This window comes from Seriola lalandi, unplaced genomic scaffold, assembly GCF_002814215.2.
Source record: "Seriola lalandi dorsalis isolate HSWRI2012SDOR001 ecotype SW California unplaced genomic scaffold, Sedor1 jcf7180002054978, whole genome shotgun sequence".
Classification (NCBI taxonomy): Eukaryota; Metazoa; Chordata; class Actinopteri; order Carangiformes; family Carangidae; genus Seriola; species Seriola lalandi.
Window position 1 is genome coordinate 221750 of NW_019525528.1, and position 17126 is coordinate 238875.

Consider the following 17126-nt stretch of genomic DNA (forward strand, 5'->3'; position numbering starts at 1 on the left):
CCTGCACAGGTAACACAACACACAGCTCTGTGATCATGATCGTCTGTGACTTTAAACTCTCATGTCACGGATGAGACTGATCACATGACCACATGACCACATGACCACCTGACACTGTAGCCCCTCCTCTCTGACCCTGGTTCTGCACAGTCAGGCCCGGTGCGTTGAACCTGTTCAGTCTGAGCTCACCTGGTCTCTGATGGTTTCAGGACGACGTCGGGGGACAGAGGACGCTGCAGAGGAAGTGGACGTCCTTCGCCAAAGCCCCTCTGCTCTGTCAGTCCCACAGACAGCTGCCCTTCAACGTCCTCCAGGACGTGTTCACCCTGCAGCCAGCAGAGGGCGGCGATGCCTCCGACACCCTGTTCTACGGCGTCTTCACCTCTCAGTGGTAGGAAACCAGAAAGACACACCTCCATCAGGTGTAGCTGACGGAGGTCTGAGGGGTTTGGCCAATCAGCTTCTGTCACCTGAGGCATTTTAAAATGGTCGCCTCAGCAACAGGACGTCCTGTTCTCATTCTAAGAAAATGTCTGAACTTCCACCACGACACGTCTTGTGTCTTCCTGTGACGTCTCTGTGTCCTCTGGTCTCTGTCAGGTCCTCCGGTCCGGAGTCGGCGGTCTGTGTCTTCAGGCTGCAGGACGTCAGGACGGCGTTCACCGGAGGCTACAGGACCTTCGACATGCAGACGCACCGGTGGAGTCCGCTGCTGGAAAAACACTCATACCTGGGAAAGGTATATCACCCATGATGCACCAGTGCTGTTAAGTCAGGTTTCAAGCAGCTGTGTGGACAGAGGTTAAAGGTCAGAGGTTAAAGACAAATACAAACAGGAAAAGATGAAAATATAGAAATAAAATATCTGATCAGCAGCAGGTGAGTGTCGGACTGTGTCTTTGAAAGACTGATGCATGCTGGGAGAGATTTTTCAGTGTTGCTGCCCCCTGGTGGTCACAACCTGCTTGAGGTACTTTAATATCTTAACCGATGGTTCCAACCCTGTGGCCCGGGGTCACTGCTGGGTCACTGCTGGGTCACTGCTGGGTCACTGCTGGGTCACTGCTGGGCCACTGCTGGGTCACTGCTGGGTCACTGCTGGGTCACTGCTGGGCCACTGTTGGGTCACTGCTGGGCCACGGAGAGGTTGGACCTGGGTCAACAAATTGTTTTTACCATTTTGGTAAAAAGATTTTATTATAAATAAAAAAATATGAATAATGTTTTTAAATATTTTAAAACAAAATGATCTTCTTTTAAAGACCTCAGGCCTGGTTCTGGTTCTGCTGTAGCTCAGACCTGGTTCTGGTTCTGGTGGATGACTTGCACTGATGACTTCCTGTTCCTCTGACAGTGTGGACTGGACAACGCATCAGATTCTGAGCTGGCGGAGGTGAAGAAGAGTTTCCTGACCGGTTCTAGTGTCAGACCGGTGTCAGACGGGCCGGTCCTGGTTTCCTCTGAGCAGCAGTACAGCAGAGTGGCCGCCATGAGGACGACGGCAGCCGACGGCAAACAGTACACCATCCTCTACCTGCTCACAGGTGAGACGCCTCACATTAAACAGCTGATGACACTGATGATGAGGTGACAGGTGTCTGATGGTTACCTGTCCTCCGTCTCTCTCGCGTCCAGAGTCTGGCTTCCTGCACAAAGTGGTTCTGTTTGACCGGGGTGCTCGGGTCATCGAGGAGATTCAGGTCTTCACACAACCTCAGCTGGTCAAAAGCCTCGCTCTGTCCTCCACCAAGGTAAACCTGAGACACCTGAACACACCTGAGACACCTGAGACACCTAAGACACTTGAACACACCTGAACAAACCTGAGACACATGAACACACCTGAACACACCTGAGACACATGAGCACACCTGAACACACCTGAACAAACCTGAGACACCTGAACACACCTGAACACACCTGAACAAACCTGAGACACTTGAACTCATCTGAACACACCTGAGACACCTGAACACACCTGAGACATCTGAACACACCTGAACACACCTGAGACACCTGAACACACCTGAATACACCTGAACACACCTGAGACACCTGAGACACCTGAACACACCTGAACTGACACTGAGAGTCACATGAGCACAGCTACATCTGTGAGGTGATGGATCAGGACTGATTTATTTACTGATTTATTGATCAACAGGAACCTGAACTGATAAACAGCTGATCATCGTTGAATCTGTTACTGACTTCTTGATTAAAGTTTAATGACAGTAAACATGAAACACTGAGAGAGAATAATCACGAGACTGAACAAGAATAAACTTTATTTCATATAAACAGTTTAATAAATAAAAAGGAAAAAAACATTTTAAAATAAACTGTTAAAATCAAACTTTATTGATCCACAGAGAAATGAATCATCACAACAACAAACAGCTGTTAACAGGAAGTAAACAGGTTCATAATGAAGGAATTAAAAACATAAAAATTAAAATATAAAGGCAGTTTGAACATGGAGCTCTTTGGTTTTTAAGAAAAGTTTCTGGTGGTTTTCAGTCGCTGGTTGTGACGCTGTGGTTCAGTTGTTACCCACAATCACCCTGTAGTAACACCTGATCCTCACAGTCCCGTCGCCGCAGCAGCTGCAGTCACAACACGACAGCTGTCAATCACAGGCTGTCCATCCGTCTGTCCATCAGCTGGACACGAGACGGGACGACCCTGTGAGGAGGACGAGTGTTCCTGTTAATATCTCTGTGAGAACACAGAGCAGAAATCTGCTTCAGACGTTGTTAGAATCTGTTATTATATCTTGTTGTAACATATCTCAGTGACATTAACAGGAAGTCTTATAAATTATAAAAGGCTTTTCAGCAGCTGCCGCAAAAGTTTCCCTCCGTTTTCCATGATGAAGTAAAAGCCACATGTTTCTCTCTGAGCTTCCAGCGTCTCTGAGGTTTCACGTCTTTCCTCTGTTTTTATTGAAACTCCTCGTCTCTGTCTGCGACTGTGGGAGAGTTAAGACCTCTGCTCTCTGGTCCCGCAGGGAGTCCTTTATGTGGGGACGTCTGAGGGTGTGACCGCCGTCCCCGTGTCCAACTGCTCCACCTACAGAACCTGCAGCCAATGTGTTCTGGCCAGAGACCCTCAGTGTGGCTGGAGTCCGACCAGGAGCGTCTGCACCGGTCTGGGCCGCGGTTCTGAGACCATGTAGGTGGAACATGAGAACATTAACACGTTGGTCCTGAGTAGTTTCAGCCTCAGGTTTAAACTCATTCTTCTTATTATTTCACTCTGTTTCATTATTATTTATTTTATCGTTATTTTTGATTATTTCATTAAATGAAGTGAATTTAGATGCATTTAGTGAATGAATCAGCTGCTGTCAGTCAGTCGGCCCTGAGCAGTGACTGACGGGTGATGTCACTCCTCAGGGTTCAGGACCTGGAGAGCGGCGGCGTGGGGGAGGGGTGTCAGCAGCAGAGCAGAGCCAATCAGGACACAGGTAACCGCGTCCTCAGTGACGATGATCAATCAGCTGACACACAGAAATGTCTTCACTTTATAAACCATCCTCCATCTTCTTCTTCACCTTCTTCATCATCCATCTGTCTCTGTCTCTCTGTCTCTCTCTCTGTCCCTGTCTCTCTCTCTCTCTCTCTATCTCTCTCTCTCTCTGTCCCTGTCTCTCTCTCTCTCTGTCCCTGTCTCTCTCTCTCTCTCTCTATCTCTCTCTATCTCTGTCCCTGTCTCTCTCTCTGTCCCTGTCTCTCTCTCTGTCCCTGTCTCTCTCTCTGTCTCATGAACATGTTTGTAGCTTCATGTCTGACCAGCTGACTCAGTCTAACACTGATGTCTGTCCTGCAGAGGTCAGCGTTCAGCTGAATGAAGTTGTGAGACTTCCATGTCTGAAACCTTCCAACATGGCCGCTCTCACCTGGACCTCCCCTCAGTTCGAACACCTGCCAGAGAAACTCTTCATCCAATCAGCTGACGGCAGCCTCAGGTTCCTCGCCGCCGCCGCCACCTTCGGTACCTACCACTGTGAGGCGGAGGAGGGCGGGTACAAGGAAGTAGTCTCAGGCTACACTGTCAGACAGGCGGCTCCGCCCCGCTCCATGAGCCCCTCCCCAACTGTCGACGGCCACGTGCCCGACACTAAAGACGAGTCTTTCGAGGACATTGCCACTGAGGCCCCCTGGGTCCCAGAACCTTCAGGAGACCCAGAGGACAGAGAGGACACGTTCACGACCAGTTTAAAAGACGAGACCACCTTCAACGTCAAAGACTCCGATTTGAAAAACCACACTGAAGATCATTGGACCGTGACCTCCAGAAAAGACTCGCACTCCTGGAAGGAGCCGGGCGCCGTCCCTCCTCGAGAGAAGAGTTACTACAGCGAGCTGGTGGTCGTCTCCCTCCTGCTGGGCCTCTGCATCTGCGTCCTGGTCCTCGGAGGACTGCACCTGTGGCGCCAACGGAAGACTGAGCTCAAAGTGAATCCTCTGGTCGGTGCGGACGGTACGGAGGTGAAGGTGGAGTAACAGTGCTTCTCTCACATGCTCCTGGTTCAGCCGCCAGGAGTTTGTAGAGGGGGGTCACTTTTTTTTTTTTTATTTTAGAATTCTGGGAAAAAAGACAGAAACCAAAAAAAAAAAAAAAGACCCCTAAAATTTTTATTTTAGAAATTCAGACTTGTGAGATTAAAGTCAGAATCGTAAAAAAAAAAGAAAGAAATCCTCTGAAGCCTCGTGATCCGGGATCTTCAGATGTTTCAGTTTCATCTCTGTGCGTCTACAACTGGTTTATGGCTCTCATCTGTTAGCATCCAAAGTTACCATGGTAACCATCTGGTTTTAAGATTTTAACCAGTTGTCCAGTCTATTGATTATCCAGGTAACTGCTCACCTGTCCTCAGATCAGATGGAGTATTTTCCACTCACAGAGTCAGAGAGTCTTTGTGGATTTAGCCTAGCTTAGCACAAAGACTGGAAGCAGCATCGAAAGTGAAACAGCTCAGAAGTGTTTGATAGCACTTTATTTTATGCTAACCCTCAGTTTGTATCCATCTCTTAAAGCGAGCTCAGAATCAGTGTTTTAAAACTTCTGTTATTAGTTATTATTAGTTATTATTAGTGAGACTTCACACAGTTCATTGTTTGATCAGGGACCTTTGTTGGATGTCATCCGCCATTTTTCTCCCCTCAGACAGAAATACGTCACATTAGCAGCTCGCTACAGGAAGAACTTAGCTAGCTGTTAGCTTAGCCCCGTGGTTATTGTTTATCAGCTAACTTAAAACCTGCTTCATTTTCATCAGATTATTTCTTCTTTTTTCAGCTTGTGATGAAGCTACGCTAACAGTTTCCCCCCACCTCCAGTGTCTGTGCTAAGCTAGGCTAAACACCTGCCTGACCTGTCTCTGTAGTGGACACACAGAGATGAAACTGAACCACCTGAAACACATGGAGCATCAGGCCTGACGTCTGCATCCAATGTATTTGTTAAAAAGCTGAAGATCCCTAAACCTGGGGGGTGGGGGGGGTGCTCATGTGTAAACAGTTTATTTCTACATACAGCTGTGTTTTATTTAAGTGATTATCACACAGAAAACCTCAGGCAAAGTATTATTACCTTTTTTATTAGTTGTCCATTATTTCCTCACTCATTTATAATTAATTAATTCACATTTAGAGTCTAACATTTAAAAAAAATCATAGTTTCACAAAGTCCAAGGTGATGTTTCATCTAAAGCCCAAAGAAACTCAGTTTATCATCATCAACAGATCCATTATCTATTATCTACTATCTATTATCCACACAGCTTATCCATATAGGGTCGGGGGGGCTGGAGCCAATCCCAGCTGACATTGGGCGAGGGCGGGGTTCACCTGGACAGGTCACCAGTCCATCACAGGACTGAGATATTCACACATTTACACCTACAGGAATCAGCTGAATTTTATAAAGCTGGAACCAAGTTTCCCAAAGTTTCATTGTCACTGAATCATTTTGAAGATTTTGTTGTGATTTTTTCCTTGTTGTTATAAAATGTGATAAACTGATATTTTCTTTCTTCTATATGTTGAAGCGACTTATCATGATAATCTGAACCATATGTCGTATGAAAAGATTTTATAAAAACTTGTTTTACAGCGTCCATGTTTCCACATGTTTTGCTGTCATGTGACTCGTTCTGCACAGAATCTTTTTTCAGGTCACTTTTAATTTTAATTTAGTTTTCTTTAATATAGTAACATTTAATATTGATGTGTAAACATGTTTAATGATGTTGTTTTGTGAATAATTTAGTTGTTTAAAAATCAGGGAGTGTGATCATTGAATCTTTTGTATTTCATGAACAGAAACAGTCACTGATCACTTTGTGTAAAACCTGCTGTGCCTGTAATGATGGGACCAATATATCAATATATCAGTAATTATCAATAACCTCTAACAAGCCAGAGCAGCATTTTGCATGACTGTCATTTTTGATAATTTATTAATTCTTTATTTAAGGAGAATTCATAAATATCTTCATGTGTGGTTGTCATGACGACACCCCCCTGTGGATCCAGTGGGAACTGCAGAATGTGAATATGTTGAATTTTTACAGTTTTTATTTAATAGATAATCAGGTTTTCTGATAATTCATATATTGATCCCACAATGTGAAGCTGAATGTTTTTTTGACTGTGATGATGATGATGATTCAGCTCTGATAAATCCTGCTCTTTTAGCTCTCAGTTGTTTGTTTGTTTGTTTGTTTGTTTGTTTGTTTGTTTGTTTGTTTGTTTGCTCAGTAAATGCAGGGTCGTTGTTTTGCTCTCATAGAGTATTTTTCTTTGTTTACGTTGATCACTGATTTTAAAGCTGCAGCTTCTCTTCTTCTCAGTTGATCCTCGATCAGCTGTTTTGTTTTCACACACTGTAAATGTGAGCGAACACGCTGCTGCGTCTGCTGAGGAAATAAAGGCAATAAAACAACAAACTGCTGTTTTTCTTTTTTCATTAGACAGTTTAGACAATAAAATATTTTTTACAGTAGACACAGGTTCTATTCTGTCAACATGTCTCTGTGTTTCGAATGTATAAAACTGCTGAGTTTGAATGTGAATATTTTAATTCCCTGAAGTGAGAAGTTCAGGTTCAGACTTGTTCAAGGTGAAAACATGAATATTATTTCTCTGTTGTTAAAATGGTTCTGAGGCAGAAACATCAGACATTTGGTCAGAATCAAAAAGGTATTTTTTACACTAATTTAAATTCTGTTTCTGTCTCTGTGTAAATTCATGTTTGGAGGGAAATGTCTCTTTGTGGGAAACACAACTACAACAAGCAACTGCTATAACTAAACTCAGATTGTTGTAGGTCACATGACAAACAGGCCGAGAAACACGGACGAATCAGTGCAGTAAGAAGAGAAATGTAGTGAAGCAGAAATATAAAGATAGAAAGATATAAAAAATAAAATAAGATAAACCTTTATTGATTCCACCAGGGAAATTCACTTGTTTTATATGTATATATACATATATATATATATATATGTATATATATATATATATATATATGTATGTGTGTGTGTGTTTGTGTATATACATATATATATATATATATATATATATATATACTGTATATATATATATATATATATGAAGTGACATAAATAGGAAATACCTGAGTAAAGTACAAGTACCTCAGAGTTGAAGTACAGTAGTGGAGTAAATGTGCTGCAGCTGAAACCGCTATATCTTGACCTCAAAGTGAAATTGGTTTCAGGGAAATGATGGTTTGGAGTTTCGTATGCTGCTTTCAGGTGTCGTCGGAATTATTACTCTCCCGTCTCTGTGTGACGATTGACTCATTTAATAAAAGTGGAAGCAGAGTCAAGATGATGAGATCTATGGTGACGTGTTTCTTTCATTACTTTGTGCAAATAAATATTATTTTTATATCATTCTATTGTCACAAAGTAAATAATAAAAATAAAATAAATCTAAAAATTATTTTGATTGATAGATTTACCAGCTTACATTTAAGCACCTGAAGACAGCATGATTTCAACCAGGAAACAAATCAAGCAAATTCACGCCTGAAAACGTCTGAGTCTGAAAACAGGTAATTTAACTTCAGGTAAACTTTCCTAACACTTCAAACACGACATGTTTGTATTTACAGATTTTATATATTATTTAAAATGTCACTTTCAGAAGCGATAGTCAGAAAACTTTAGCTGCTGCGCCACAGACAAACTGGTTTAGTTGTGTTGTTTTTACATTACCACTGTACATGAGCTCTGTTGTAATAACACGTGTGTGATAGTGATTTAACAACATTTAATATTTCACTGACATGAACATGCATCCGGAAGAATCAGCCGGGACGTGAATTACAGAACCTGTCCCCAGACTCCACTGAACATTCATCAAATTTAAGTTTTCATTTCTCAGCTCGTTCAGATTTCATTTTTAAGGATTTTAATAATGGATGATAAAAAAAATCATTCATAAGAAAGAGTTAAATATTATAAAGTCTGATATTAAATCAGAGCGAAAGCTGCTGTCACTCAGCAGTAAAAACATTTTATTTAAACATCAGTTTCCATCAGGTTGACATGAGACATATTTACATTATTTCAACTCCCTATAAAACAAACATGATGCTGAATCATTTCTATCAATTATGAGACATAATTATCATAAGTTGGATTATTACATAAAGAATTACACACAGTAACAGAGACTGCAGAGGCAAATGATAAATACACAGTGTTGCTGGTTTATGTGGAAAGTGTGGTTTGATTGTTCTTAATATAAATACAAAATACAGGTTTTATGATCCTGTGCTGCCAGCAGCATCTGTGCACCATCATTATTATTATTATTGTTGTTGTTGTTGTTGTTGTTGTTATTGTTATTATTAGAAAGTCTTTATTGTTATTGTACAGATATACAGCGAAATTTAGAGAACTCCTCTTGATGAGTGCAAACTATAAAAACAAGAAAAAGAAACATTGAACAATAGACAGAAGGACAACAATAAGCTGTGGTGCAGCTGTGATCCAACTGTGATCCAGCTGTGGTGCAGCTGTGATCAAGCTGTGATCCAGCTGTGATCAAGCTATGGTGCAGCTGTGATCCAGCTGTGGTGCAGCTGTGATCCAGCTGTGATCAAGCTGTGGTGCAGCTGTGATCCAGCTGTGATCAAGCTGTGATCAAGCTGTGGTGCAGCTGTGATCCAGCTGTGATCCAGCTGTGATCCAGCTGTGGTCCAACTGTGATCAAGCTGTGGTGCAGCTGTGATCCAGCTGTGGTCCAGCTGTGTTCGTCATCAGATGAAGGTTCAGAGGAAACATCTCATTGGTCACGTTGTCTCTCCTCAAGAGGGAAAAGACAAAAGAGACAGAAACAAAGAGAGAAAGAGAAGTAAACAAACTTAAACAACAAAACACACACAGAACAACACATGTCATTTACAGATCTGATGACCTGCTCTCTCTTCTCATGACTCACCTGCAGATTTTAAAGCTTCCTGTGACCTCTGACCTCCACCATGATATCCTCGTCCATCACCAGGGGCGGTGGAGTCGTGGTCGTCACTCAGGTCATTCCTGAGGGTGAAAACTCCGTCCTGTTCCAGACCCCTGCTGCTGCCACTGCCCAACAGGCCCCGCCCACTTCCCCCACCTCTGCTGCTAAGGTGGACGACATGACCGCCACCTTCCTGCGGGGGCAGCCACACGGCCTCGGGGTGAGACTGAAACTGACACATCAGATATTAAGTCGAACCTGAACAAAGACCTGAAACACATGTTGATCTGAGTCAGTGTGACATCACTTCCTGATGATGTGATTATCCCTGCTGTCCCTCCAGAATAAAGCTCCAGAGAAACAGAAGCTGCAGAACTTCATTCAGAATCGTCTACTGTGTTTCACAGTGTGAACGTAACTGAAGTAACATCAGAATCATGTGAAGGAGACGTTAATGAGCTTGATGATCATCTCATCACGTTAACCCTGAGTTAACAGGCACAATACAGAGTTATAACTGACCAGTCGCAGCCACATGTGTCCTGCTGCCTTCAGGTGCTGCAGGAATTTAATCAAATAAAGGAGTTTTCATATGTTGTTAATCAGCTGTGGACGACAGACACTGTGAGACTCACTCAGATTCATTTAGATAAATGTAGATGATTTACTGACTGCTACTGTGTGTGTGTGTGTGTGTGTGTGTGTGTGCATGCGTGTATGTGTGTTCCCAGGTTGTTCAGATCTTCATCGGTGTGCTGTGCAACCTCTTAAGTCTGACCGCCATCTTCTCAGAGCTGCTGATGGTCTACGTTCCGTTCTGCTTCGCTGTCGTCGTACGTCAAATGTCAACAGATCACTGATCAATGACAGTCGATACCCTGAGGTCAAACCTCAGGTCAAAAGGTGAAATCATTATTTAACACAAACTTCTCTGTGTCTCTGCTGTTGTTCAGTTTGTGGTTTCTGGCTCTCTGACTCTGGCGGCGGGAAGACGGACTTCAGTGGCACTGGTGAGTTTTCACACTTCATCTTGTCGCACCGATAAACATCAACTGTTCTTTAGTTTCTTCACACACATGTTTTCAGCCCTGAGTAATGTCTACAGGCTTCCTCTCGGGTTGTATTCAGCACCAACAACCTGCCTGCAGGAAGGTATTCAGCGTTCAGTGTGTCGAGAGACAAAGAAAGCCTGACAGTTACTTTCTACTTCTCTGAGGTTGTTTTGTATCTTTGAGGTTGTTTTGTGTCTGTGGTTGTTTTGTGTCTGTGGTTGTTTTGTGTCTGTGGTTGTTTTGTGTCTCTGTTTTGTGACCATGTAGAAAGGTTTTAACATGATTGTGTTTGGTATTCAAAGGGTTTTAAAAGCTTAAAGACTTTTTAAAAGACTTTTATTTTGGTGAACACAAAAGGCCTTCCTGTGTGGATCAGACAACAGCCTCAACAGCCCTGTGTTTGCTGTCAGTGCAGGTCTGGGCGTCTCTGGTGTCCAACATGTTCAGCGCCATGATCAGCCTGGCAGGCGTGGTCTACCTGTGCGGGCTGCTGGCTGTCCAACCCCTGTTCAACAAGATGGACGTGACGATTCGGAGGAACAGTAACATGCGGATTCTGGATGTAAGTTTATCACTGACCGGAGCTCCTGCAGCTCCTGAAGCTCCTGAAGCTCCTGAAGCTCCTGAAGCTCCTGAAGCTCCAGAAGCTCCTGCAGCTCCTGCAGCTCCTGAAGCTCCAGAAGCTCCTGAAGCTCCTGCAGCTCCTGCAGCTCCTGAAGCTCCTGAAGCTCCTGAAGCTCCTGCAGCTCCTGAAGCTCCTGCAGCTCCTGAAGCTCCTGAAGCTCCTGAAGCTCCTGCAGCTCCTGAAGCTCCTGAAGCTCCTGAAGCTCCTGCAGCTCCTGAAGCTCCTGCAGCTCCTGAAGCTCCTGAAGCTCCTGAAGCTCCTGAAGCTCCAGAAGCTCCTGAAGCTCCTGAAGCTCCTGCTTCAGAACTGTTAAAAGTTTTCTCGTCTCCTTTTCATTGGTGCATGAAAACCTGAGTAAATTTCACACTTCAAACAAACACTGATGACGAGGATGGAGACTTGAGGACTCGGCTGAGGGTCTGGATTGTTCCCTGATGATCTGTGGTCTCTGGTTGTCTCAGGTGGTCATGAACGGACTTCTGTCCTCCGTCCTGGTTCTGCTCGTCCTCCAGCTCTGCGTCTCCATCACTGTCTTTGTGTTCTCCGGGAAAGCCATCAGACGCCAGAGTCGCGAGCCAGGCCCCTCCCCCTTCATGGTATGACACCGTCAGTCTGTCCCTGAACTAAAAGATTCAAAACAGACTTAAAATAATCAAGAATTATTACACTGTTGGATTATAAACTCAATGAGCACTTTATTAGGAACACCTGTTTAGACTGGTCTCATCGACATGACAGTGATCCCAGTGAACTTCAGTCAAAGGTGCTGTCTAGTTGCATTATGGGAAATGTAGGATCCAGTGTGTTTGTCTCACAACAACAACTACTGTACGGACAGAGCAGCTGATGATGATGATGATGATGATGATGATGATGATGAAGATGATGATAAGTTTTGTGTTTGACCTCTGACCTCCAGGTGAGGGTCGATGATTGCCACAGTCTGCCGTCTGGTGTGTTGGAGCACGGCAGCAACGTTGCCCTGTTGGGCGACTATGTGGAAAAGTCTGGACTGTCCCCAAACACACCATGAGAGGGGAGGAGGAGCTTCTGAATACCACTACAAATACTACAATAATACTGCAGTAAAACTACAGCAGAGTACTATCATACTGTCATTATATCCTGTAATCATCTTTTCTTCTTGTAGTCGATATGTTACACTGCATTCTGGGTAATTTAGGGGTTAAATGTGCCACAGTCTTGACTGTGTTTAAATATGAATCAGACGATAAAGATAAGAACTGATGCAGTCGACCATCAGAGAGAGAGAGGAGAGAGAGAGAGAGAGAGAGAGAGAGAGAGAGAGAGAGGAGAGAGAGAGAGAGAGAGAGAGAGAGAACGTTCTCAAACCCAAATCATCAAATATTAAATAATCAAACATTAAATATGTTTTCTCTTTACATGTTGTTAAAGCAGAACTCACATAAAGACGCAGGTGAAGAATGACGTGTTGGTGTTCTGACGTTTCTTCCAAGTTCAAATTAAACTGACTTTTCTTTTAATGTAGTTTCTGTGATTGATCTGAAATCACCTTCATGTTTTGAATGTAAATCTTTATTTAAATCAGTTATAAAATGAATCTTTCACTTCCATCAGACATTAAATAGAAACATGACAAATAAACCTGATATTACCAATCACACTGTCTCTGATTGGATCATGTGGTGATGTTTGTGTCGACGCTTCAGGTCGTACAATGTTTCACACGTTAGTAAACGAGCTGTAAAGCTGCAGCAGTGGATCAGAACCCAAACAAAGAAGCAACATCACGTTCTGAATATCAGCAACTGTGATTCAGTCAGAGGGACGAGGCTGCGTCCACAACATCATCAGAACAACATCAGAACATCAGAACATCATCAGAACATCATTAGAAAAACATCAGAACATCATCAGAACATCAGAACATCATCAGAACATCATCAGAACATCATCAGAACAACATCAGAACATCAGAACATCATCAGAACATCATTAGAAAAACATCAGAACATCATCAGAACATCAGAACATCATCAGAACATCATCAGAACATCAGAACATCATCAGAACAACATCAGAACATCATCAGAACATCATCAGAAAAACATCAGAACATCATCAGAACATCATCAGAACATCAGAACATCATTAGAACATCATCAGAACATCATCAGAAAAACATCAGAACATCATCAGAACATCATTAGAACATCATCAGAACATCATCAGAAAAACATCAGAACATCATCAGAACAAAAGAACATCATCAGAACAACATCAGAACATCATCAGAACAAGCTGCTGCCTCGACTCTGGTCTAGGGAGGTTCATAACACAGAGGCCGCTCAGCTCAGCGCCACACTGAGAGTCCTGGTTCAACGTCAACTGCTGTAGGTGAACATGTATTGTTGAGGTTCCTCTCACAGGTGTCGACAGGTGCTGTGGCATGAAGAAGACCCTGATGAATCCTGAGTGGATCTTCCCATCACATCGTCTCTCTGACTTCAGGCTCCAACAGCCGGTTCAGTGGAGGCTCTACCGCCTCTTTAACAGCTGCTCCGCTGTCATGACTCCGCCCCTCACTCCCAGCTAATCCAAATATGGTCAAAGAGGAGGGGTGTGTGTGGAGCCAGTTTGTAACAAGCAAACTCTCATCCACCTGTCACTCAAAGAGGCCACGCCCTCAATCCTCCATAAGTGTAGTCCTTAATAAAATGTAAACAGGTGAGTTATATAAACAGGTGTCATGAAGGAGGAAATTAGCTCTAGAGACCAAAACAGTTTTTGCACCAGGCTGTAAACATGTTTATTTCTACTGTAAAGTTGGACATTTTAACATGGGAGTCTATGGGGACTGACTCACTGTTGGAGTCAGACTCTAGTGGTCGTTAGAGGAACTGCAGCTTCGGTGGTTGATACTTATAAACCATCAGTCACACCGACCCTCCTGTTCTCTGAGTGTGAACCGTTTCCATCATGACTCTCATCCATTAGCTGCTACTGCTTGTTTTATAGTTATTGATTTTTTCAGAGATGAAACTGATGCTGTAAATCAAATCAACAAGGAGGAGGAGGAGGAGGAGGAGAGGAGGAGCAGGAGCAGGAAGAGAGACAGGAAACAGACCGCACCCTGGTCTCAGACGGATCAGAACTACAGGACTCTCTGCAGCTGAGCTGATCAGCACGTTTATCCAGGTGAGCTGCATGACATCTGATTTTAAATAAACTGTAAATCTGCTCATCAGATGAGATAAGAACCTTTATTGATCCCATGAAGAAGAAATTCAAATTGATACAGCAGCACAAGGGGGAAATATAATCCAGAGATAAAATAAGACTGTCACTGACTCTCTCAACAGCCTTGATCTGATTGGCTGACGGCCTCAGCTGATCTGATGCTGTAGTATCTCCTGCTGGGCTTTTGTCAACTGGGCTCATTATAAACAGTTTGATTGTACAGATGATGATGATGATGATGAAGATCAGTGCAGAGTTTCAGTTGTAGGAAATTAGAAACACTGATTAGACACATTCACATCACTGTGTGTGTGTGTGTGTGTGTGTGTGTGTGTGTGTGTGTGTGTGTGTGTGTTTCTGCAGAACAACCAGAGGAAACATGGTGAGTAACTGTTCATCAGATTGACTCAGGCTGAATATGTGAAAGTCGTTGATACGTTGAGATTTCAACTAAAATTTAACGATAATGTTGAAAAAACTTTGTTCAAAACTTGCATCTATTAAAACTTTAATATTTTCTGTATTTGTTTTGCTAATATCTCTCTCTCCTCTCTCGCTCTCTCTTTGTGAACCAACAGGAGGACATGAAAACCTTCGGGGTGAGTTCTCTGCTGCTCCATCATGAAATCCTCTAATAAGACAATAATTATATGAAAGATAATTAAACTGTTATCAGATGATTTATCTGCTCTGACTCTTGAACAGCAGCAGCAGGATGAACATGAACTCACTCACTTCACTGATGATACATTATTGATGAATGATTGGTCGTCACTGAGATGTTTAATGGAACCATTATCTTAATGGACAACAACTTCCAGACTGATGATAAACAGGAAGTCAGATGATTTGTTTTCTTTCTATCTTACTATCAACAAACTCAAAGCCTCATGGGAACTGTAGTTGTTCCACTGCAACAATACAGTAGTTGTAGTGTAATAAAAATGCAATTAAAAACAGCAGGTTGTCATATCATTTAATACTTATAATAGAATAATAAATAATAATTATTATTTAGTTTCTAAATATATTCTGTTTTATTACAGCACTGTTGAATGTTTGCCATGATATAACTAATAATACTAGACTGAATTAATGAAAGGAAAAAGAAATAATTAAAACAGTACATTTAAATTATTAAGTAACTTTGTGTCACTTAACCTGATCGTTTACTAAAATTCAACATGTTCATACCTGTAAAGTTTTGTGTTAATAATGTCACTCGTCAAACCTGTTGCTTTGTTTTGGAGCTTTTGACATTTCTTTCATTTAAAATCTTCAGCAGCACAAAAATCTGACGTTTCTACAGTTTGGCCTCAAACATTTAAAGCTTCACTCATCTGAGACACTTTTCAAAACAAAAGTCAAAAAGTACTTCACAATAAAAGCTTGAAAAAAAACATGAGTGAGTATTCAAAATAGAAATAAAAACTACGACATCAGTGAAGGAGTGTACGTGAGTTCAAATTGAACCAGTTTCAAACAATTCTGATATTCCCGCCTTTAGAGCCTGATCAGTAATAACCACAATGTTGTACTGACTTCTAAGTTACAGTGGCAGCCAATGGAGGGAAGCCAGCGCTGGAGTAATGTGCTTCCTGCTGCGGACGAGCTACAGATCCTTACAACAGAATTACAACAGTCCGGCCGTGAGGACACAGAAGCACAGATCTCTGCATTTATGAAAGATAAAACATGTCTGATCTTTGAGATGTTCTGTAGCTGAAAAAATGTCAGTGCAGGTCGATGCAGGAGAGACTGGGAGCAGCGGTCGGTACAGAGGTCTTACAGCTGTGACACACAAAGACGTGACAAGATGGATCTCTGAGTGGATCAGCTGAGACCTGAACTTGTGCTAAACCTGCCCTGATCTTGTCTTTGCAGAGACAAGTTGGAGGTTTCTCTCCTCCGTGTCAGAGGAAGTGCAGGAACTGTGTTCGTGTCAGTGATGCGTCACTGTTGTGTGGTGTTTCTGTCACTTCCTGTCCAGGCGGTGGAGATGGTGCTCGGCTTGATAGACATCTCTCTGGCTTCAGTCCTGGTTAAGGTGGAAACTCTCTTCAAGAAGCAAATCTTTATTGTTTTCATCACTGGAGTTTGGGTGAGGAGGCTGATCCTACTCTGTTCACACGTCAGTGTGTGTGCATGTAGCTTTGTGTCAGCATGTGTGTGTTTATACGTCTTAAATTACTGTAACTGAGGCCTCGTTTACGCCTGGTATTAACATGTGATCTTGGTTTTAATAAATGATCTTGTTATTCTGGTGACAGTCTGATCAGATCTCAAGATGTAAACCAGACAGAGCTTTAGACATGAGAAAAGAAGGAGAAAATCTCTGTTCCTGGTTGGATTCACTTCTTTTACCTTCAAAAATGAACTTAAGCAAGAAACTGAGCCATCTGAGAAATCTGTGATGACATTTTGATGTCAACAGCTAATCGCCAATTAAAAATAATAGTTATAGTCCGAAAACACATTAAGACGATGATACTAAATCTTCACTACATTACTAAGAAAGAAAGACAGAGAGCAAAAAAGATGGAGAGGAGGAAAAACATGAACAAAGACAGAAACCCATTCAGGGTTTTATTTTGAAAGTCTTCAGAACTCCAGAAGCTTGCTGTAAGTTGCTTACAGGGCTTTTATTTTGATTATCAAGCCTAATGCAGGACCCCTCATGAGCTCCCATTACTGTCTGGGGCCTTTTATTTTGAAAGTTGTCTTGTTTTG

General features: G+C 42.5%; 2 protein-coding genes and 1 long non-coding RNA gene across 6 annotated transcripts in view; all 3 read left to right on the plus strand.

Annotated features, from left to right (window-relative positions):
* The window catches only part of LOC111646932 (semaphorin-4B-like), a 13565-nt gene extending 6610 nt beyond the window's left edge, over positions 1-6955 (plus strand). The window contains exons 8-15 of one of the 2 annotated variants that reach the window (XM_023396521.2): positions 210-391; positions 601-739; positions 1355-1544; positions 1636-1751; positions 3011-3174; positions 3399-3469; positions 3832-4499; positions 5305-6955. In XM_023396521.2, the coding sequence (XP_023252289.1) occupies positions 210-391; positions 601-739; positions 1355-1544; positions 1636-1751; positions 3011-3174; positions 3399-3469; positions 3832-4499; positions 5305-5325 (1551 nt within the window). In that variant the 3' untranslated portion in view covers positions 5326-6955. The remainder of the gene's footprint in view (positions 1-209; positions 392-600; positions 740-1354; positions 1545-1635; positions 1752-3010; positions 3175-3398; positions 3470-3831; positions 4500-5304) is intronic. The other variant, XM_087171172.1, reaches the window with a different exon arrangement.
* A 1055-nt stretch (positions 6956-8010) lies between these two features.
* On the plus strand, positions 8011-12817 carry LOC111646938 (membrane-spanning 4-domains subfamily A member 4A). 2 transcript variants are annotated; one of them, XM_023396531.2, is made up of 7 exons: positions 8011-8085; positions 9486-9717; positions 10229-10330; positions 10451-10507; positions 10965-11111; positions 11636-11770; positions 12094-12817. In XM_023396531.2, exons 2-7 carry the CDS (start codon positions 9520-9522, stop codon positions 12205-12207), a joined length of 753 nt encoding a protein of 250 aa, XP_023252299.1. In that variant the 5' UTR covers positions 8011-8085; positions 9486-9519; the 3' UTR covers positions 12208-12817. The 2 variants fall into 2 exon arrangements, with proteins under 2 accessions (XP_023252299.1, XP_023252300.1); XM_023396532.2 differs by having other exon boundaries at positions 8021-8100.
* A 1483-nt stretch (positions 12818-14300) lies between these two features.
* LOC111646954 (uncharacterized) lies at positions 14301-16566 on the plus strand. 2 transcript variants are annotated; one of them, XR_002759992.2, is made up of 4 exons: positions 14301-14354; positions 14760-14778; positions 14975-14995; positions 16387-16564. It is a non-coding gene; the product is annotated as an uncharacterized LOC111646954 (long non-coding RNA). The 2 variants fall into 2 exon arrangements; XR_015436506.1 differs by having other exon boundaries at positions 14975-16566.
* Positions 16567-17126: the final 560 nt, after the last annotated feature.

Excerpts from the sequence above, each read along its gene's own strand:
- LOC111646938 (XM_023396531.2), top strand. The coding sequence starts at position 9,520 with ATGATATCCTCGTCCATCACCAGGGGCGGTGGAGTCGTGGTCGTCACT. Across the intron at positions 9,718-10,228 it reads GGCAGCCACACGGCCTCGGG|GTTGTTCAGATCTTCATCGG; the intron begins GTGAGACTGAAA and ends GTGTGTTCCCAG. Across the intron at positions 10,508-10,964 it reads GACGGACTTCAGTGGCACTG|GTCTGGGCGTCTCTGGTGTC; the intron begins GTGAGTTTTCAC and ends CTGTCAGTGCAG.